This window comes from Azolla caroliniana, unplaced genomic scaffold, assembly GCF_043228905.1.
Source record: "Azolla caroliniana isolate FFs.n. ecotype wild unplaced genomic scaffold, voAzoCaro1.0.p SCAF_2, whole genome shotgun sequence".
In the NCBI taxonomy this organism is placed as follows: domain Eukaryota; kingdom Viridiplantae; phylum Streptophyta; class Polypodiopsida; order Salviniales; family Salviniaceae; genus Azolla; species Azolla caroliniana.
Window position 1 is genome coordinate 18144662 of NW_028230437.1, and position 23920 is coordinate 18168581.

The 23920-nt window shown below is 36.6% G+C and overlaps 1 protein-coding gene across 2 annotated transcripts; it reads left to right on the forward strand.

The window, feature by feature from the left end:
• Positions 1 to 957: 957 nt before the first annotated feature.
• Positions 958 to 22053, forward strand: LOC147867462 (truncated transcription factor CAULIFLOWER D-like). 2 transcript variants are annotated; one of them, XM_087315249.1, is made up of 8 exons: positions 958 to 1203; positions 1300 to 1399; positions 8035 to 8108; positions 8475 to 8580; positions 21009 to 21050; positions 21174 to 21215; positions 21335 to 21627; positions 21829 to 22053. In XM_087315249.1, the coding sequence occupies exons 1-8, from the start codon at positions 1022 to 1024 to the stop codon at positions 21896 to 21898; spliced, it is 909 nt and encodes a 302-aa protein (XP_087171375.1). In that variant the 5' UTR covers positions 958 to 1021; the 3' UTR covers positions 21899 to 22053. The 2 variants fall into 2 exon arrangements, with proteins under 2 accessions (XP_087171375.1, XP_087171376.1); XM_087315250.1 differs by lacking the exons at positions 21009 to 21050; positions 21174 to 21215 and having other exon boundaries at positions 960 to 1203.
• Positions 22054 to 23920: the final 1867 nt, after the last annotated feature.

A 23920-nucleotide genomic window follows, 5' to 3' on the forward strand; every position in this document is an offset into this window, starting at 1 on the left:
GAAATGTTTGTTATGGGTAGCACAAGAATCGATTTACTAAAGTATTGATACCATAAGGAGCTTGGTTTTTTCTTTTAACGTCCAAACACGGTAATAACGAACACGTCATTATTCAACCACCAAATTGAATGTGATAACATGTAGGCGTAATCAGTTCAATAATGCAAAGGGGTATGCATTCGTGATTAGTTGGAGGAAAAAGCAAGATAGAGAGGATCACCCCCCCCAAAACAAAAGACCCTCTTTGGGGCACCACCTAAATGGGAAGTACGCTCAAAAGAGCTTGTTTGGGGCCCACATTTTGGGCTGGCTCCCAATAATGTAGGTTTGCGAGTTCTTTTGTTGAGTGCGACTACATATGTACTAGTAACTACATACTACTAATGTAGTAACTAACATGTTGTAGAAAAGCGACCCATCAATTATATACATATACGGTGCATAAATAAATATATATATAGAGAGAGAGAGAGAGGGAGAGAGAGATTTTATAATAATTGTATTTATGGGCATATGTACATATGTATTATGGATGGAAGGAAATTCAATTGACGCGTGGCAGGAGGCTTTAATTCTAGAAAATGGGTAAAGGAGAATGCTTCCTTTTTATGAAGAGAGAAAGGCGGGCGGGCCCCTCAAGGAAGGGGATATCTGACCACTGTTCGGCAGACACGTGCCCCCAGCCACTCGCGGTAAATCACGTGAACCATTTTAAATTTATTTATTTTACGTCACATATTTGATTACCACGTCCAAGCGAATTTGTTTTTTAAGACAAATAGACGACGAAGTATGTGTGTACATAATATGTACATAGATACATACATAAATATGTATGGCATAAATAACAATAATTAATAAATAAAAAATAAAAAAAATAAAAGGTATTTAAAGAAGAAATAGGCGGTGGGGAGATAAAAACAAAAGCGACAGCCGAGCGAGAGCGAGAGAGTCTGAGAAAGAAAAGAGGCGGGGCGGGCTCTGAGAGAGAGAGAGAGAGAGAGAGAGAGAGAGGTGTTGGATGGGTCGCTGCAAGATACAGATCAAGCGTATCGAGAACGCGACCAGCCGGCAGGTGACCTTCTGCAAGCGCCGGGTGGGGTTGGTGAAGAAGGCACGTGAGCTCTCCGTCCTCTGCGATGCCGACGTGGCCCTCATCATTTCCTCCAGCTCCGGCAAGCTCTACCACTTCGCCTGCCCCCGGTATCTCCTTCCATCCATCAGGCCATCCCATCCCATCCCATCCATTCTTTCGTGCCGTATTATTAGTCACGATTTTGCTTGCCTCTTTTTTCTCAGCCGTTTGGAAGATATCATTCAGATTTACCGCACTCACAGCCAGCATGATTTACCGCTCTCTATGGACTCCACCCAGCTGCCTTCCCCAGCTTTTCATCCTGTGAGTCCCTTGCCATTAATTTGAATATTGAAAATTTGGCTTCTCTTCTTGCTTTCTGGAATTATTTGTGTTTTATCTAGCAATTATTGCCAGCCTTGCTTTATTTTATGCTCATTTGCAGACATCATATTGTTTAATATGGAAATATATATTAAGTAATGAGCAATTCGCCAGCGTTGCATAATTCAGCTGGGCCGTCATCCACTGTATGTTTTGAGTTTGGACCATCCATTTGCCTTTGAGTGGCAAGTGTTTGTCTTGTTACTTTGGATCTTCCTATCTTTATAGGAAAACCCTTAATAAGCTCCCTTGATTAGTATGGAATAGGTCCTGTGATCCAGCTGCTCAGCTACGTACTTTATATGCGAGCAGCATATGAAAATATTACATTAAGAAATTTTTGGATACAAAATTGGGCCCAAATTAGGCCTTCTAAGAAAAGCCATATCGTTATCTCTTAGAGTGAACTTTATCCATTTGAGGGATGGTTTTTGTTAATGGGTTTTAAGTAAATGTCATGTGTTATTCAAAAAGGTCTACCATGAAATTCTCCCACTTTCTTATTGGTAAGGGAGAATCATCAGGATTTGTTCCAAGATCTTAACAGGCCAAAGATTAGATCCAAATTTTCCTGATATATTTAGTCCTGACCTTCATTTGAGAAGCTTGAGATATTGTGCCATTTGGAATATGCTTTAGCCTTGAATCCCATGTTGATTAGGGTTTGTTCCAAAAACGTTGTCGGACAAAATGTGTGTCCAAGCAGATGTTTTGAACCAGGAGAGCCTAGAGTGTGAGAAGGAACGGAAGAAGAAGAGAAGGAAGACACAAAGCCAATCCACCAAACGAGCAAATCCCAAACCGTGAGCAACAACTTTTCGCAGACACCACTAAACTCAATAGCAAGCTCCTCTGGACAAGCTTTCCAATGAGCTATAGGACTGCCTGCACAACCAACCCTAAAATGGAAAAGAAGGAAGTACGGGAACAGATAATCTGTCTTCCAGAAAAACATTTCCCACGATCTGCTAAAAGTTTCCCAACATTACCATACGTTCAAATCACATCTTCCACCAAAAATTTCGGAACAGTCGATGTAGACTTGTTTCGGAGTGGCCTTCCTTCCAACTGATTGGACAAATCTTCACAAGCAAGAACCAGGTACTTCATCTGATTCTGACATTGGGGTCATTTTGGAATATATTTTATATAATATGCTAGGGAAAACCTCCATTCAAGCACATCCTATTGTTCTCTCTACGTCCTTTATGTCATCGTTTTGATATTCATGCACTCCTATACAATGGCATGGTGGTTGGTTGTGTTTTATTAATTCCTACCTTTCCATTATTGGAATGGCATCAGTTTGGAGGATATATTGGCAACGTGCTTTCTTTACAGGATAGATTTAAATAGCATTATGCACTAAGATATGTCATTAACCACTGCTAAGACATGTCATTGAAATGATGTTGAAACCATATTAGCAGGCTATAGCTAGAATAGTCAACTCTGCACTCATCATGACGTTAAAAACATAGAAACTAGGTACTATGTTGTCGTCATAAGGCTATGCCCATTATAATATAGATTATGATAATCTAATAGAATCTCCTAAAGTATCTGCAAAATCTGCAAAGTTCGAGGGCATCAGCTTGGGGGATATGTTTGCGACATGCCTTTCAAGATTTTGGTTTCAATAGCATTAAGGACCACCTTTAAAGGCTAATTTTTGTCTCTTTAGGAGTCAAAAAAGTGTGAAATGGATTATTTTGGTTCTTGGAACAAATCCGTAATGGTTAGCTGGGGTATGTGGCCATTTAGGAACTTAACGAATTTAGCTATGTAAAGAACTTTCACAAGCTACCCCTTTGAGATGGCATCATGTTGAACTGTGTCAAATGTAGTAGAATAACCGGTAAACCATGAAAATCACCCATTAAATTTGTTGCATATGTCTATGCTCGTAACAATACTAAATAATTATTATTATTATTATTATTATAATATTGATAATATAATAGGATCTCGACTTTTCCTAGCCTTAAAACCATGAAAATTAGGCTTTAAATTTGGTGCAGAAGGCTCTGCTGATAACAATAATAAATCATAATAATGTAATAGGATGTGCTCAAGTTTCCGGCAATAAGACATTTTACTCTAGTAGTTTGTATATCGCATTGAATTTGATTTAGCCATATTATTGCATATTCTAGACTTATGTCAGCCATCTCTCAATCTTGATGTTAATGTTTAGATTATGAAAACGCGTTCTGAAGTATGGCACTAAAATTTTATAAGAGTAACACATATATTGCGCAACATTGCAGAGAAAATAATGTTTTGATATTCCCATTAACGACGTTCAAAACATTGTCCAAAAAAGGAGAAAATATCAAGGATTTATCCGTTAAGGCACACATCAACATAAGATATTAGCAAAATGTATGAGAAGTAAATATTCATAGTGTGTTGATAATTGTGCTTCAAAATTGATATTTGCATCTCTTCAAGTTGCACAACAAAAATGTTATTCGTCTTGAAAACTGCCCATTCTATTGTATTGAGCATTGTAGTTTAAACTGGTTCTGCCATTAATATAGGTGATTGGGCTTTAGCAAAAACTTGAGGGTTACAAAAGATATTCAAGAAAGGAATATAATCTTGACAAAAATATACTAATAAGCTATATGTAAACCTCATAGAGTATTTTAGCTCCTTCCCTAATGGTTCTTGATCTTCATTTCCATATCCCCACTTCGACACTTGCATATTCAGTCATATGTTTTCTTTCATTAATCACCCTTCCATGCTAAATAGCCTTGTCAGATATCAGGGGCATCAATGTCTTCAAATGCAACTTGAAAAATCTATTTTTCTCTGATCATATGTGCTCCTACCTCATCTGCCAAAATGGTTACAATGTTAGGCATGATCATGATCACAATCTTGATGACACCAACACCCCTTAAGATTAGAATTATGTCTTCATTTTTTAAGATTTTCCAATTACGCTATCTTTTAAACCATGGCCATCTGTTTTTACTCTAGTTGAGTTGTAAGATGCCCGTAGAGAGAGTAAAACTTGTGAATTACCCAATTTTTTCCATATACTCTTAATGCAAAGAAATATAGAATATGATTTGTACACGCATGCAAAATTATTTTTGTATATTGCATGTGTGTCTCACGATTATTTGCCAGTTATATACAATCGTGTGTGACACGCGTTGATTGCTTGAATGTAGGTTGGTGTTACATGTTCCGCATGAGATTGATTTATGGAAATGGAACTATTAGTTTACACATTGAGAAATTACCAATTAAATTAGTACATGAACTCACTACATGCTAGAAACACTCCTAAGTAGGATTTTAATTCTAAAATCCGAGCTACATATCAAGGCATTAACATTTGAACTGCTAGTTGTAACAACTCATTGTAAGTTGGAATGATCCCCATCTATTAAGGCCAGATATCTATTAGTGTAAATATCAAGCTTGGCGGGATTAATATCTTAAAATTTCATGAACGTTGAATAAGAAGAGGTTGTGTGTGGACTACTGGATAAGAGCAGATCAGAGGATGAGGATGAGATAGGGCAAATAGGGTGGGGTTTACCATGAAGAAAAGAGGAGGATGGGAGGATTTAGAGATGATGTACTAATGGATGAGCCGAGTCAGCCAAGTGGGCAGAACGAAGGTGCAATTAGTTGCCTATCCACAGCATAGGGTTGAGTAAGAGAAACCAAAAGGAAGCGGAAGTGCAAACTATGGGATGAGAGTGGATTTGGAGTATAAGGATAAGAGAGGATTGGAATGAGGAATAGGAATGCAAACTATGGGAATAGGAATAATTGGAAAAGTAACCTAATTCCGATTTGAAAATTGTCATTTTCTTATTTGGTTTCCCTAGTTCTTGCAGCAACCAACCTTCTCATTCTCATTATGAAAATTATGGTTCAAGTTTCTCCGAATTTGGATCTCTACTCTCCTTCATGTCTCAAATTTATCATGGCGAAGGGTAGAAGTTGAATATGGAAGGAAATAGATGAGACTGTAACCTTGTTTAATGAAAATGATAGCAATGGTGATTTTGCATTTGCGACTAACTTAAATGATGTGAGGCTGTAATCTTGTTTAGTGAAAATGATAGCAATTCTGATTTTGCAACAGCTATTTTACTTTTTCAACTAACTTAAATGGATGAGACGAACATTTTTTAGTGAAAATGATAACAAAGGTGATTTTGCACTTAAATGGATGAGATTGTCACCTTTTTTATTGAAAATGGGAGCAAGCGTGATTTTGGATTTGCAACTAAATTAAAGGAGATTTATAATTATGATGTTATTATGTGCGAGTCTTTATTCGATTATGAATGAATTCAACAGCTATCCACGCTAAAGCTAGAGACATTCTAGGATTTTGGGATGTTCTAATTGGATTTTTGATATTGAAAAATTACATCCATGTGACAAACTCTGTGATTTTCTTGCTAATCCAATATATTGAATATCAATATTTGGAATACGGATATGCCATTTAATGTATCCAACCATACGCATGGGAAAGCAATGAAGTGATATAGTATGCTGTACATCATTTATGTGCTTCAATTTGCACGCAGACATGGAGAAAGCAATGGAATAGATGGATTCAATTCCTTTTCATGCAGCGGAGAGGTTTCTGACGTGTCAAGAAGTGGAATGTCAAACCTTGTTATGGAAACCCCTGCAAAACCAAGCTTTTGTTTTCTTGTCCTCAAATTCGACTGCTCTCGCACTGTGGTATAAAAGCCTATGCATTCAAAGGGATTTCTATTATATTAAAGTCCGATTCCAATGTTCATGCTTTATATTATGCCAATCTCTCACACTATGATATAAAAGTCTACCCATTGAAAGGATTTCTATTGTATGCAAATCCAATTAATAATGACCAAGAACATGATTCCTATGTCCAATGTTCATGATTTATATTATGCCAATCTTAGATATCAATGATATCTCTAATAACAATCTTCAGCAGGTTGAGTACTAGCTCTTTGTGTGAAATGAATAGTATTATCTGATTGTTATGGACCACCAGCTTTGCTTGCAAGCTGTTTGCGATCTCAATTCTCAAGACCGCATGAGAGTGTCTGAGAAATAGAGCCTAAAGTACGGGTGGAACGTACCATAAATACTTCGTTTTGAGAACCTATTGGAATCTTCTAGAAATCTATTATTGAAAAGTTTGTTGTTTGGTATTTCCTTCAATTAATCCAAACTTATCCATATATATATATATATATATATATTATATTTATGTATAATATATATATATGTATGTATGTATGTATGTATGTATGTATATTATTGTTATATTTTATTCCCATCTCTAGCTAATAAACCATAAGGATGAGTCTACATCATGTAAAGCGAAAGTATTGAATATCTGAGGTCATAGATGCCATCAAACTTGTCCTAGTAGTTGCTGAAGTTTATGAAAAAGCAAAGTAGCATCCTATCAATTGGTGCCACGGTTTTGCTTGGCTCTCATGACTAAACGTTACTCTAGCTTGTTATTTAGGCATTCAAACACCTGCAAATTACAGTATGTCGTCTGTACTCAATTTGAGTGTGGTCATCGACTCTTAGTACAATGGTACTCGCAATCAGTGGTGTATATCTACGTCTTTTGAATGTCATATATTTGCAAAGCACGTCATGTGCATAAAAAAGGTGACCAAATCATATGCTACCACCAATATTTTGAACGAAGAATATAGGCAGTTTATAATGTAGTTATCTCATAGATTTGCTGGCAATCCGTATTCAAGCAACAATGAAACATCAAATGAGCAGGAGAATGTTGTATTTGGTACCATCAATCCTGAATTAAATGCCCATGTTCCTTTCTTCTGGATACTATACATCAAAAATCAACATCATTAACAGAATCCTTAAGTACGTACCATTCAAGAAAGATCGCAAGACCAGCTTAAGCTAATATGAGACCAAGATTTAATTCTATTGTGGATATTTATGACAAGCAGAGATTCATGACACCTCATAAAATTTTAAACGCCTTTATATTTGTTCTGTTCTATATCTTATGGAGAACATACATTCCACTACCCCTGCAAATGGAGCCAAAGTTTTATATTAAATATGCAATGCATCCAACATTGGGTCCTCGATTTTAAGTGATTACTTGACATGATATTTTGAGCATATGCAATATTTGTTGGTGTGCTCTCTCATTCGCTCTACACCGTTGCCTCTCTACTTTCTCATGTCTGTTTTCTGCATCTTTGTTTTATTGATGTCTAGCATATGCACATGCTACATGCTATAACATATTAACGTTCTATATATTCACAAAGAGCATGATAATGTTTTTTGCCACTAAGTCTATTATGTTCATAAAGGTGACCGTGGATAATTTGAGCAAATGCAATATTTGTTCGTGTGCTCTCTCATTCGCTCTACACCGTTGCCTCTCTACTTTCTCATGTCTGTTTTCTGCATCTTTGTTTTATTGATGTCTTGCATATGCACATGCTGGATGCTATAGCATATTAACGTTCTATATATTCACAAAGAGCATGATAATGTTTTTTGCCACTAAGTCTATTATGTTCATAAAGGTGACCGTGGATAATTTGAGTCAGGAGGTAATGACATTACGAAATGAGGTGGAGAGGCTTCAACAAGAGCAAAGGTATTACATGTCTCTAGAGGCCGGCTCTTAATGTTTTTGAGCATTACATTTTTTACCATGAACACTTCATTAAAACCATTATGATGGTCATCACTCTCATGAAATTGGTGGGCATATTTACTCCCAATGTTTTCAATGGTGTTTATGTGGGTTGTTACCTCACACTTGGAAATCTACCATCAATAACATATGTACTACATAGCTAAATATATCTTTTGAATATTTCTATTCATAAAGCAAATATATCAACCCTTTGTTCATTTTCATTTTCATAATAATTTATTGGGATTTTTTACGTCACATTTACATGTCCTACAAATAGATATAATGTAGTACAGAAAAAGAAGTGTCTGTGTATGTATACAGAATCTGGACCGGAGATATGGAGGCACTACGAAAGCTGTCATTTGAACATCTTAACAAGTTGGAGAAGGAAGTAGAAAAAGGATTGAAAACAGTCCATCACATTAAGGTAAGATGTGTACTCAATCTAATGATTATATGTTGTTAACTTTCACAGTAAAGTTAAGTGGAGCGTTATCCAATAACGCATACATTCGTTGAAAATATGGGAAGATTGCCTAAGCAGATTCTTGGCAATGAAGCAATGAACCAAAGAGCCAAAAAGAAAGTGTTTCACGAAATGATTTTAGATGATTACAATTAGGGTTTCTCAAAGGCGAGTTATGCGCCCTTTGATCATGAATGAGAAAAACAAATATAAGGCCATGAATGTAGTTAACGGACAAATATTTAATTCCTTCTATAGTCATCCCATGTATAATAGGCATTGTCTAAATTGTTAGCCCATGTACCATGATAAATATCTATTGCTCACACGTGCAGTTGTACGTGCTTGTTCACACCCAACGCTACATCTCAAGTGTTTTATCAATACCAATCACATCATCTGTTCAATGAGGAAACTACTTCATCATTTATATAGCAAAATCTTGAATCATTCATTCTTTGAGCACCAATAACATCTGTTATTGACTAACATATAATACAATTGTTGCACTTCCAGATTGTACTTCGTTGTTATTCTATCCCACTTAAACCTTTTTGTTGTCCTCTTTATCAACTAGGGTCCTGAAGCCTCTGTGAAAAGATCAAGATTTCTCTTTCATAAAAAGCTCTAGCTTAATCGAAATTGTTGTACTTGGATAGGTTTTCCCCATGGTCAATCTTGACACACTTGTATTGTGAGAAACTTGTGAATGTTGTGAGCGAGGGCACGGGGGTCCCATGTGCGTGCTTTTGTGATTTGATACCCCATCAAATTCTTTTCATCGAAGTTTGGGCGCTTACTCTGGTAACATTCTCAAACCCGATAATGACCTCCCTCTCTCTCTCTCATAATATAGCTCTACTAAAAATAGATTTTCCCTTTTTAAATCCACCAGTGATTTTATGATAACCTTCTTACCCTTATCTAGTTTTCATGGGTGCCTAGTTTGAGAAAAAACGCATTGAACATTTCTTTCTTTCCACATGTTCTCTTGTCGTCACTATGTAGAACTCTTTCATCCTTTTCCTATTTGTGTATAGATGGCATCAGACCCTTCAATAGAATCAAATGACTGCCTTGGCTGACTCTTTCATCATAGTTCTAGTTCCAAACTCAAAGATAAAGCGAAAACTTTGCCGGTTGCTAATCTAGTGATAATTCAAGTTATTAGAAATTGCATGCCCGGTGCCGATAGATCATTGCTATCCATCGTCCGAAGAGAGGAGAGCCTCGACAACTATTCGTCCACCAGAATTAGAAGTCAAAGACCCCAGCTGCTTGCTGCTTTCGTTGAGATTCAGATAGTCTTTTAGGCTTGCTAAATGGTTCATTTGCTATTTCTACATAAATAGAAAGGAAATAAACCGTTTTCACCTTCTTTAGGGATGGTTGGCTCTTAGTGTTTGAGCTGTCGTTCATTGATATCTCAATTTGTCCTCTTTTCTTTTGCCTATAGTGCTTAGTTTGACGTGATCTATGAATAGTGATGAAGGTTGACCTCGTTTTCTTCTCCTGTTCCAATCACCATGTCATAACATTTACTCCTACCATACCAGCACATTCTCTGGTATGTACCAAAATTGCTGGCATGGGCAATTTCGACAATTAAATTACTCTTCATCCGTTGGCATCCCCCCCTTAATCTTTGTCTCTATCAAGATCCTCTATTTCGTGATGTGCATATTTCTGCTTGTAGAAAAACTTAATCCTTTTTCCTCACTATCAGTACTGAAAATGTTGTCCAATTAAGCTCAGTGTATATTACCATGTATGACCCAAACCATGGCTTCAAGAACTTCCATGTCAAGTTGTGTTCGTTGTTGAAGCTATTGTCAAATCTTCATTCCAAAGTGTTCAGTACTCATGTCCTTGTCCCATGGTACAATCGCCTCTGAGATAATCATAGTTGTAGAATACTTGGGATGCAATACACATAGAGTACGTATACGAAGTATTCTATCTTTGTTTTAAATACTTAGAATACCTATTCTATATTAAGTACATAAAAGACATGTAGAATATGTGTAAAATATGTTAAATACGTCTTCAAATTTTAAATTTAAAAAAATTAATTAATTTCTTTAACTTTTTGGACACGTTAAATACGTAGAATACTCAAATAACGTGAAATATTTTAAAATGGAAGTTCTAAAACGTAGAATAGATGTAGAATACTTCAGAGTATTATAAACATAAAATGCATGTTTTTAACAAGTGTGGATATGATTGACTGTCAAGTGTCCACTACATGCTTTTATTCATCCCGGTAGATCATGTATCCAATCACTGGTACTAAGGGTGGTTTTGTCAAACCACAAGATGCAAGGTAGTAGTCATGACCATTCACCTCTACTTCCTTCACAAGTATTAATGATAGGACCATGCCCTTGTCAAACCGTGTTGTTAGCCATGGGAGAGTTTGAGACCAAGTCATGAGAAGAGGTCCTTTGCTTTGTGAGAATCCAACTGGCCATTCTGAGGCATGATTTTAACTACACATCTGTGTTGATAGATAACATCTTGTAGCATCTTTTCCATGGCATAATGCTACTTAGAATCTTTGTGTTTTATGAGCTCATCTACGCTATGCACCTTTATGAAAGAACATCCCAAGATCATGCTGAGATTAGGAAGGTAGTCTTTCTTGATGATGATTACCTCTTTGCTGATAAGATAACTGTTGAAATGCCTGGACCAACAGCACAGTTCTGTCTCAGCAGTTCTTCCAACCAAGTTCCCCACAACTCTATTTGTTGTAGCTCCTCTACTTCTCACTAAAAAATGCTTTTTCCTCAAACCTGTTTGCACAGTGACTCCATCTTCACTCTCTTGATTAAACACCCAACGAATTGGTGTTTACCATCACAAAGATGGAAATTTCATCGACATAGTTGGCTTTCCATAGTAATGTTGGTGCTTCAAGGAATGCCCTATTCTATCTCAACATAAACCATCTGTTCTCTTCTTCCCATTTAATCTTTATCCCCTTCTTTAATAATTCATTCGCGCGTTTGGCAACATGGGCATAGTAATGTGGGATCAAGATGTGATCAAATGCACTTGGTTGGAAGAACTGCCTCACTTCTGTTTTAGTTCACACAACTCTTTCATCGTGCACATGAAACTTTCTTCTCGAAAGAGAGCTTCCGCCCACAAAAATGTCTTATCACTAGTCTTGAATCCGAATATTTCATTGTAGAACATCAACTATGCATCCATAGTCACCAATGTGACTAGACATCCTTCTAGTCCTCCAAGCATGGGGGTGTCAAGGATACAGTCTTTCAGCACCTTATTCATTGCAGTCATGATGTGGGATATACAAATGGTGGCACCTTGACATCATCTTTACAAGGTTGATAGGAGTTTATAGCATGATGAATATATGTCTACTGTCCATGTTTGGTTGAAATTTCTCATAACTCAATCGAGCAGAGTAACCTCCCCATTAAAGTTTTGGCCAATATCATCAGCACTTGGCCTGATTCAGGCATTGCAAATTGTTATTTTGTTGATGGTTTGAAGGTCTTGAGTAAAATATAGAGGTTCATACATTTTCAATACAATATATATTCTAGCAACATTTTAGAGTCCATGGAACATGCAGCACTAGGAATATCATGATTAGCACTATAAATGTACAATTGGCACACTCTAGTTCTTGCATGGAGTCGGGGAAAGTCTTCTTATGTATTTCGAGCATTTCACTAACTTTGACTCCTCTTCGGACAATAGGAACCTAGCCCCACCAAATTACGTTTCTCTTGTGACTTGATGGTGTAGGTTTGCCTAATGCCCTTCAGGTCCGTAAGGCTTGGATCAATCTCTTCTTTGTTGATACATCTTTTCGCTAAGGAAAAACCATTGGCTTCATCTTTTTATTCACTATCTTAGATTTTGTTTGGAATTCAACCTTGTCTACTGTAATACTTTTATCGTATTCTTTGATGGCAATGTATATAGCAAAAGACTAAATTGGAATTACCCTTGTCTTCGGAGTGCTTGACCTAGCAACACACTCCATTTCCCCTATTGTGACATAAAACAAGACTTCCTGCATGGCCCCATTTTTTCTATCTTTTTCAGGTATTTGATATATATATATATCATATCCTTTTCTTCTCTCTTTTGTTAATCACATTAAACTAGCATGTGCGAGGCAAATCTTCTTATTATTGGGATGGAAAGTTTTATTGCCAATATTTATGGACTTATCGTGCCTTAAGACTGTTGTTATTCCACATCCCAACAGCCTACCTTAAAGATTCCCCATTTCTTTGGGATTGAGATTATCCCTATTTGGCTCATTGTTTTACTTGCATGCATTGTCGAGCCATTATCCAATGGTTTCACCTCCATTTTGGTTGCCATAATATAGGGTTCTTTGAGGATAATCTACTGAAATGTTGGAACTTCGATGAATAATTGTTGGCCTTCCAAGGACCTCTTCTCTCGATATTCGCTCTACAACATGAACAACTCCTCTCTTCTAGGGTTGGAGATCTACCAGTTGATCCCTCTTTTCCATTAACCTCGAAAAAGCCAATACTTGGATAACGCAAATGATTATCAAAAGTATAGATGGAAATATTGACTCTTGTTATGACCTAATATATAACTTTTATCCACTGAAGGTCACATTGTTAAAAATTGATTGGACCTTGTTGCCATAAATAAAAAGGTAGTCACCAACTTGAGCAAGATAAAAAAGTGGTAGAGGTCATAAAAATAGGATCAACCCAAAATCTTTGGGTTCTCTCCCTTTTGTTTAATTTGTATGATTACTAACTAATTGTGTTGAAGAGCTCTTGATTAGGTATTTAAGAGGTTGGGTATACTTTTGGTTGGGAGTTTAGAGTTTCTTTATTGTACTTCTTGTGGGTTATGATTCTGCAATCAGTGATCCTAGGGAGCAATGTTTGACATGATGTAATTGGGCACTCAACCTAGTTAGGTATCATTAATTTGTGTAACCCATGACTACTTTATTCTTCATAATCATGGAAATCTGTCACTGTTTCCTCCAATTAATATACTTAGATCTTTTTAATTCACCTAAATTTTGATTAAGCTTCCTAGATTCTCTACTTTAATCCGTAAATTGGGGTTTATTTGCCTCTTGCATAAAGGCCCAACGCAAGAGAAGTTCTCATAGAGACTGTAGTAGAGAATACATGTTTTCTTGTCGAACCTACAAAGACAATTCTAAGTTAAAGGCTATGTGAGCATCTTGCCAACCCACCCCACTCATGAGTGCATTACTTGACATTTGCAATTGTTTTCTGGTTACTTGCTGCTCTCAAAACGCTCAACACAGGAGAAGCTCTCGTAAACGCTATTCATAGTGAACATGCATGTCCTCTCATGAAACCTACAAAGTCGTTTTATTGTGAAGGCTTGACTGAGTCTCCTTGATACCGGACCTACTTGCTTCTTGATCATCATAGGCTTCACTCCGAGCTGAGGGTTCACACTGCATCTCACGCTGCCCTTTACACCTAATAAAATTTGCATAAGCACTAAACCACATCACACTCCGCCATAGTCCACAGAGTTGAGCCTAGGGTTCACACTACATCTCACTCCGCCCTTTACACCTAATAAAACCTGCATAAGCACAAAATCACATCACACTCCGCCTAAGTCCACAATATTGAGCCTAGGGTTCACACTGCATCTCACTTTGCCCTTTACACCTAATAAAACCGGCATAAGCATTACAACCCCACTCCAAACACAAAATCACGCACATAAATACTAGCGCATTTATGCACGATGCACTCACATAATTATATATAAAAGCATATATACATAGAAGTGTGCACTATTTTCTGAAACAAACTTGCATATAGACATCTATCTATGCAAATACAAATTTGAATATACATTCATATTATTTGCCATTCACAATTGTGCACATGCATAAAATTATAATTTACACATTCAGAAATAGAAGCTCCAAACATACCTTATACACATAACATTTTCTTGTTTACTTGTACACAATCCCAACGATACATATAGTACTTTTGATATATATTCTAATACACTCAAACAGAACCTATAAGCATATTCGTATTTTTACTCATACATAGTCAAAACTACACATGTTACTTCGTATACATACATAAGCACATGCATACAACCACCCAAACTAGGATAAGTGTACACACATATTTGCATCTTCTGAGGCATATTGCACACTTCTGAGGCATATTGCATCTTCTGAGGCATAAGTGTACTCGCCTAGTATACAAGCATTCATAAAAACATTAATTCAGACACTGATCTACACTTCTACATACAATTTTCATGAATATGGCACTCTCACAAATATTGAGAGAGGAGAGGAAATTATTAGCATGATCTTGTGCGTCTTCTATGTTCCAATTCGACTAAGATTTTGAAGACATAATCCACTGCCTTTGCTTCCTTGGTTTAGAAGGTCATTGGTCCCGATCACGCATCACACGTGACAACATTATCACATTATGACTGATTTTTTTGTGCTTTCGTAGACGACGTATATAAACTTTCTAAATAATTCCATACTTCTTTAGAAGTTTTTAACTCCTGAATATGACCAATCATTGAATTTGAATTATATTTTGTGACAAAACAAAAATTACCATGTTATCTTTCTCATTGCATTGCCTGAAAGCTTCATGTTGTTTATCAGTTGCTCCTCGGGTTGCCTCAAGCTTGACCCTTGATACCATTATATTTCCCCTAAATTTATCTCTGAAACAAACTTCTTTAGTTTCACTGAATCAAGAATGTTTGTAAACATATCAACAATTTGTTCACTTGTTCTAACATGCATTAACGTTACTTCTTTTGCCATCACTTTTTGTCGAACATAATGATAATGTACTTCTATATGTTTTGTACGAGCATGAAACGTTGGATTTTTTGCTAACTAGATCGTTGACATACTATCTGAACATAAAGTAAAATCGTTAGAACTTTAACTATAAATCTTCCAATAGCTTCTTCAACCACATCACTTCATTTCAAATCGGTAAATGCATATAGCAACAAGTTTTCCTTCTGTCACATTCACAAACAAAGGACTATCATCTGATTATTTTAACATTTTGCATCAAATATACCACCAATCTATGGTACCATGCTCTTGGAACTTTCTTTAACCCATATAAAGGTTTCCTAAGCTTGCAAATATAAGTTAGAAGTTTAGGATGAACATACCCTTCTGGCTATTCCATGTATATTTCCTCCAACAGATCATCATTTAGAAAAGCATTTTTTACATCTAGTTGATACAATTTCCAACTTTTTGCTGCAGCAATTGCTGATAATGTCCGTACTGTGGTCATTTTGGCTACACGACTAAATGTCTCCTCATAGCCTAATCCATATGTTTGTGCAAAACCTTTTGCTACCAATCTAGCTTTATATCTAACAATTGAACCATCAGAATTGTGTTTTACCTTAAATACCCACCTATATCCAATTGGCTTTTGTGTTGTACCTTTTGGTACAAGAACCCATGTCTTATTATCCACCAGTGCTTGCATCTCCTCGTTCATTGCATCTTGCCATTTCTCACTTTTGTTTGCTTCCTCAAAACATGATGGCAGTTCTACTTTTATAACTTATGACATATGAGCATAATGATTAACCATGAATGAATCATTAGTAAGTACTTGAATAGGATAGCTTACTATTGACGAGCATCACAACATACTTTGGCTATGTTGTTCTTCATCTTCATTCCCACTTGGCCTTTCTATACTCAACTCTATACTCTCTTGTGGTCTTTCATGTCTTTGTGGTATTTGACCTCCTTCAAACTCTTCTACTTGCAACATTTTAGACTCTATATACCAAGATGAAAGCTCATCGAATACAACATCCTTACTCGCTTTTAATTCTCTTGTGGAAGGATTATAACATTGATATCCTTTGTGCTCAAGTGAGTATCCAATGAGCTCACGCTTTTCTGACTTAGCATCTAATTTTGTTCTCAACTCTTGAGGAACATGCACATAGCATATACAACAAAAAAAATTCAAATGAGCCAAGTTAGGCTTCTTATTTTGTCTAAACCTCTTCTGGTGTAACACTATGTATACCTGCAGTTTGACATCTATTGATCAAATACACCATAGTATGAACAACATCAACCCAAAACAAATGAGGCATACACTTTTCATTAAGCATTGACCTTGCAACTTCGACGATGGTCCTATTCTTTCTTTCAACAATGCCATTTTGTTGAGGTGTGTATCTACATGTGTATTGTCTTTTTATTCCGCAATCATATAAAAAAATTGAAAATTCATGAGAGAAATTTTCTCCCCCTCCATCTGACCTTTATATTTTTATCTTAGCATTTGCTTCATTCTCTACTTGATTTGTAAGTATCTTAAAATAATAGAAAACATATTATGTACTTTTCACAAAAAACACCCAAAGCTTTCTTGAATAATCATCAATGAAGGTCACATAATACTTGCTTCCTCCATGTGATACTTCTTTTGACGGGCCCCAAACATTAGTATGTATTACTTGCAACACATGCGAGGTCATCAATCTTTCTTTCTTAAAGGGAAACCTAGCTTGTTTTCCAAATTGACAAGCTTCACATTTATTCTTCAAATGAGGCAAACCAAACACGAATTCATTCAACTACATACTTTGTAACTTTTGTAAATTCACATGACCAAACCTCTTATGCCAAAAATCAATTTCAACAATCTTTTCATTTCCATGTGCAAGCATGTTCTATCATCTTTCTTAACATCCATAGTAAACATCATTCCCTTTTTTTCCCTTTAGCAATCACCTTATATCCTTTCTTAGGATCTTCTATAAAACACCCTTTATAATTAATAAATTTTAGTTGTAATCAACTCTCCACCATTTGTCCTACAGAAATCAAAATCTTTGTGATTGTGGTACATGCAACACATCAGTCAACTGACTTTTAGTACCACATATATCTTGTAATGATATTTGCCCAACAAATTCAGCACTTGGCCTAGTATCATCTCCAATTTGTTCATAACCAAACACATTTGGGGCAGGCAATTTCTCAAACACTTCCTTATTGTATGACATATGGTTACTACATCCACTGTCTATATACCAATCATGATCAATATTTGTATAATTATTACTCGACACATGATTCATAACAAGGAAATTTTCTGAACTGTTTTGATCTTTAGATGTAGAACCATAATTATTGTTATCTTGATTTCTATGGTAACATTGATGTGCATAGTGACCTTGTCGTCTGCACACATAGTACATGACATTACATTTCCTTGCTCCGTATCAACCTCTTTGAGTATTTGTACTTCCACCTCTTCTTCCTCTTATCTTCTCATTACTTTGATTTTCTTGACTTTCTTCTTGAAGGTGTGGTGAGATACTCCTTCCTCTTCCATGACTCCGATTGTATCTGCCTCTTCCTCAGTTTCCTGCATTGAATACTTGAGATTGATTTGAACTAGAAGTTGAACTTTGCAAGTTCATTTGCTTTGTTACCATTAGTGCAACAAGTTGATTAAAATCAGGCATACTATCTCTAACAAATACATTACAACAAAAAGCAACTTTATCATCATTATCAATCAGATCCTTGATTTTCAAGACATAATCATTAGCAGACATTGAGGGAGTTTTTTTTATATTATTCAACTCATTCTCTGGCTGAGTTTTTTGTGCTTTCGTAGAGGATGTATATAAACTTTCTAAACAATTCCAAACTTCCTCAGAAGTTTCTAACTCTTGAATATGACCAATCATTGAATTTGAAATATTCTGTGACAAATCAATCATTACCATCTTATCTTTCTCATTCCATTGCTTGGAAGCTTCATGGTGTTCATCAATTGCTCCTCGGGTTGGTAAGAACGGCTTCACAATTGCTCCTGACAGATATCCCCATAGATTTTTGCCTATCAAGTAGTTCTTCATACGAAACTTCCATGGCTGATAATTGTTCTTGTCTAACTTCTCAAGTATTTATCCGCTTGCTAGAAAGGTTTGCAAAATATGATCGTGATCCGATTTGGGTAAAAGCATTGGATAAAGAAATGCAATCTCTTTATGACAAGGAGATGAGTAAACTTGTCTTGTTCGATCCGTTCAAGGTCATATCAAATCGATGTGTCAACAAGGTGAATTATAACTAACATGGATCCCTTGATCCTTTCAAATATTGGTTTGTAGGCGAGGGTTAAAATCAAAAGCACATTATTGAAAATGATGAGGGCTTTCCTCCTATGGAGAAGTGCTTACCATGAGAAATTGGTGGCAAGTGTGAAATGGATTTGATCAATGTCTTCTTCCAAAGAAAGTTTGAGGAAGAGGTCCACATTCAACAAGCAGATTGATTTAAGTGGGAACATCCTATTGGTGCATGGTAGTGGTTTGAAGAAGTCATTACATCTCTTTAATCAAGCAACAAGTGTGTGGCATTTGGTCATCATGAAGAAATTGATTTCTCTACTCACTATAAAGTTGGAACTAAGGACATGGATGAGATTCATTACGTCCTTGGTATTGAGATCGTTTGCCCATCTTGTGGAACCTTGTGCTCCTAATGCAAGTACTTTTTGAATCTATTGTTCAAATTTGGCATGGATGATTTCAAGTCAATGAGGACTCCAACTATGTTATTCTCAATCCAACATGGTACCAATCACCCCAACTTTAGTTGCACAATTGACCTTCTTAGGTAATTTGTGCATGTATTGTGTAACAATACAAGGTTGATCACAACAAATTTCTTTGGCCTTCTTACTTTGATGAAAGAAGAAAACTAGCTTTAGAGCTAATTTTTGAGGAACCCCCATGGATCACCTAAAGTTAATGCTAAAATTTCAATGAACACCCATAAAATACCCTAATGCGCTTTTTAGCTCTCACTTCCTATTTTAGATGTTCTTCCATTGCTATATTTAGTGTAAAGCATGAGCACATATTTGACGTCATGAAGGGCATTTAAGGAATTAAACAAAATTAGAAGGCTACAAGGATAGTTTTTCCCCTCATAAGAAGCCTACAAGGATAGTTTGAGCATGTTATCAATTTTGAAGCCAGGAAGGGTATTTTGGGCATGTTCAAATTGTGAAGCTAGGAAGGTTAGTTTAGAACTTTTGCCAAATCTCAAAATACAATGGCTAATTTTGTAACCTTTGGGCCGTTCTTGGAATTGAAGCTACATATTTGTACGCATGCAAATATATTTACATCATTTTTGCCATGGAAGCCATGATGGTTATTCCTGTAGTTTTGCAAACGTTTTTAACGGTTGAAGATATATTTATTAGTGTTGTAATATTGGAAACACTAGAGACATTTTTGCAATCGAAGCTCTGATAACTAATTTTATAGTTTTGCAAGCTTTTGGGCCATTGCCATTTTTGTAGTTTTGCAAAATATGGGCCTTCATACTTTTTTGAGCCAATTTTGAACTGGAAGTCATAATGCCTATTTGGAATTTTACAAACCAATGGGCCTCTATTACGATTGAACTACAAGAGCTATTTATATAATTGCGCTAAATTTTGGGGATATGTTGCCATTTATGGTTTTCACTCTTATTACCATCCGTTAATTGCTCATTTCCTCATTTCTTCGAAATTGTCCATGTGTGTCAAACCACCACAATAGGAGTTCTAGTATAACAATTGAAGGCTACACAAGTGACAATTACTCTAGTTGTTCGTGGGATTGACGACCAAAATTAGGCTTCGCCTTCTTCTTGGGAAGTAATATCATCTCTTGTAGTCACGAAAAGCAGTTAACTACAACTTTATCAAGTGGGGAGGTGCATTAATTGCTTGTGAAATTGTTGTATGGCTTAAGCAAATTTTTAAAGACTTGCCATCCCAATATATGGTGGTAACCTCAACAACTATAAGTGGCATGAACCCCCTTGGTATTCCATATGTGCATGAAGCACATCCAGGTGCATTACCAATACATCTGAGAATTCATTCTTTCCAAACATTCCAACCGATTGGTGGACAATGGTTATATGGATTGGAACAACTGAAACAAATCTTGACCTATGTCCAATATTGGATCTCTGGAGGTAAAGGGAGCAATGGCAATCCAAGCTCGGTAGCCAACATGGTAATGCTATGTAGTTGAGCTGGGTCAAGTGTGCTCGGGCAGAGCTATGAATCAAAAAGTGTGCACCTCCATTGCCATACTTACCGTGTTGCGCATAACACCATAAGTACGCAACATGGAATGTGTAAGAAAGAGACTAATCATATTGTATTGAATCAATGTACAGGCTACCTTTCATCATGAAGAGTAGTGAGAAGGTAGAGCTATAAATGGTGTACTGCATGCTAAAAAAGAGATACATTTCCTAATGACGCTTACCATTTTTGTAAGTGTAGGAGGAAGGGTTGTCAAGTTGCGTGGAGGCCATGGTCCACAAGGTTAGTAATTAGAATTTAGCAGTAGTAGTAGCGTCTTTTCTCCTGCCTGCTGCTTTAACTGTTAACTAACTGTGTGGATACGTGTGCCGAATTAATGGCCTTCTGACATAATCCCGTGGGCAGCAAAGAGAGCTCATGACAGAGAATGCGAGGTTGAGGAAGGAGGTGAGAGACCATCTGTTCATCCATCCATCCATCTCCATATAGTAGCTTACCTGTTTTGTCTGTGTGTGTGTGTGTGTTTGTGTATACATATGTACCAACGAATATGAATGGTGTCGTAGTTGATGCAATTGAGTCCTCATAATCATGCCCTCCACCTGGAAGATGAAGAAGAAGAAGAAGAAGAAGAAGAAGAGGAAAAGGATGATTATGATGGAGGCTTGGGCGGTGCATCCTCCAACTCAGGAGAAGAAAATGAAGAGGTAGCAGTTTTAGAAGCAGCAGCGGAAGCAAAAGGAGATGGTGAAGAGGAAGAGAAGCTGATGACGAGCTGCACCTCCTCTCACCATGGCAACGAACGCCGCCATAGTTCTGATGCCGCGAGCACTTACACTGATGAGCTTTTGCAACTCAGGTATCATTCACTCATTCATCCCTCCCCTCCGGTTGTGCTTTTTTTATCTCCCCATATGTCTTTGCTTCTGGTTTATTTTACCCACAACACTCACTTCTGTTTTTAAAAAATCATGTCCACATTTTTCTTATGCTTTTTCAAACTCTCATAACATATAAACTACTTACTGGTGACCTTTAATATGCTAACTTTTGAGAGCAGACTTAGCAGCTCTTTTATTCAAGTTATAATTAATGGCGATGGAGGCAAGTTGCAAAGTACTTTGGATTAAGACGCACCTACTATGTCAAAAGATAGTCAACGTAGAAATAGAATTCATTCAGTGACGATTCATGGTTATCGTCCATCCACACAAGACCACATGCTGTAACTTGTGTTCATTTACTTAGGAAGCTTATAATAATCAAATGTATCTATATTCATTGGTATCCCTTTAATTAAAGCTTTCTTTGAAGTTGTGTTGATATTGACTTATGACATACAACAAAGATAGAAAAACTGGTTTAATTTGGATTATTGAACCTGTCAATGCTTCAATGAGCTTATTAGTATTTTCTCCTTCTCAAGCATGTTGATCAAACTTTGTTTTCTTTTACAAGAAACTAGTGGACAATCCATGGTTGAAAGTTTGTCCATCTCAACTAGAGGTTGTACAATGTTCAGTCCTACCATCACCATGGCATAGAGATGGTTCTTTTGGTCTCAGAGTATGTGCTCTTAAATCATGTATTTCCTAATGAAATTGGTGTATAAATCTCCCCATGGAGTTGAATGGAATATCACAGCTACCAGATAATGAAGGCATTGGAGATCGTATCATTGGTCCACCTCATGAAGATAAGGATGTTCTGAAAGACACATTATCGAGAGGGTTTAGGGTTTAGGTAACTCCTTTAAATAACTCAATCTCATCTTCTTAGTTTTGTGCCAAGGAGGCCAATATTTTGTCCCTTTCTGCTCTATTCGCCACGTGTGGTCTGTGGATGCTTTGTTTTGTTCCCCAAACATATTAATGTAGGTCGAACAACACACTATTATCAGAAGTTTGTTAAATTCAAGTGACTAACTTTTATTTTTCAAGAGAATGCTTCTATTCATTCTTTTGTGAGGAAGATTTTGCATGTAGTAATGGTACTAGTTCCTAAATTGATGTGGTTTCTTTACTTGGCCTATATCTATTGTTGGTGCTATCAATGCCATTGGGGCTATTGGTGGAATCCAATGTTGTAACTGTTACCATCGATGTTGCTTATAGAACTAGAGTAGCTCATCCGCCGGTGGTTGAATCTTGTATCAACAAATGAATTTCTCTTTGTAGATGTAAACCTAAGAAACTCTCATTTTGTGATCCTTCCTAATTTTTGAAACTGAGATAATGACTTATTCAATGTTTTTGACTTTTATGATGTTTAGTTCATTGGGGTGTTTCCTTTGTGCTTTCAAGATCCACTCAATTTCTTCCTTGGGTTTCATTGTTAGTTCCTCAACTGTTTGCTTTTCTTGTTCCCTTGTCAACATAACCAGTTGCTTTATTTGATTCCCATCTAGGTGATCCATTTTCTAGAGGGGTGCAAACCCTTGGTTATCGGCTCACCCAAGCAAGTGGTTCTTCCATTTTCTTGGCGTCCATTTCCGTTGTTATTTGTCTTGATCCACTGTTTTGGTTGGCTCCAAAACCTGATGCCTTTTGCAGGCCATTTATCCTCTTATTTATGATGTGGGAACAAGGTGTGAGCCATTTCAAGATCACGTGGGACTTTTTTCTACCTTCATGCATCCAGGATGGTGTTCTAAATCATCTATGATTAGGCATCACAGTATATGAATGGTGGATTTTCCTTGTAGGATGTTGTAGAGCTAATGGCATAAGAAGCCATTATGAAAGGGAAACATGGAAATATTTGGAAACTATAGTTAGGGTCCTCGGGTTTGATACTCTTTTTGCTTACATATCAGTGGACCATAATTGAGAACATGTACTTGTGAGTCCATGTTGAAATTGATCTCCATGCCCTAACATTAGCTAGACCATCAAATGATTACATTATCGTGGCGTTGTGAATATGACCTTGGAGGTTGATGAGTTCTACATCTTCTACTTGTTTAATCATCGAGTAGTGCAAGGCAAGGAATGGTTGCTCACACCTATTGTTTGATAGACGGGAATGACTAAACCATTAAGTTGAAGGGAAATGAGAGGAAATATGGTAAGATAACAAAGAGAAGGGAGGCCCATATGGGATGAACAAAATAACCATTCCAATGGGTCTTCCCACAACTTGACTCGGGTTTC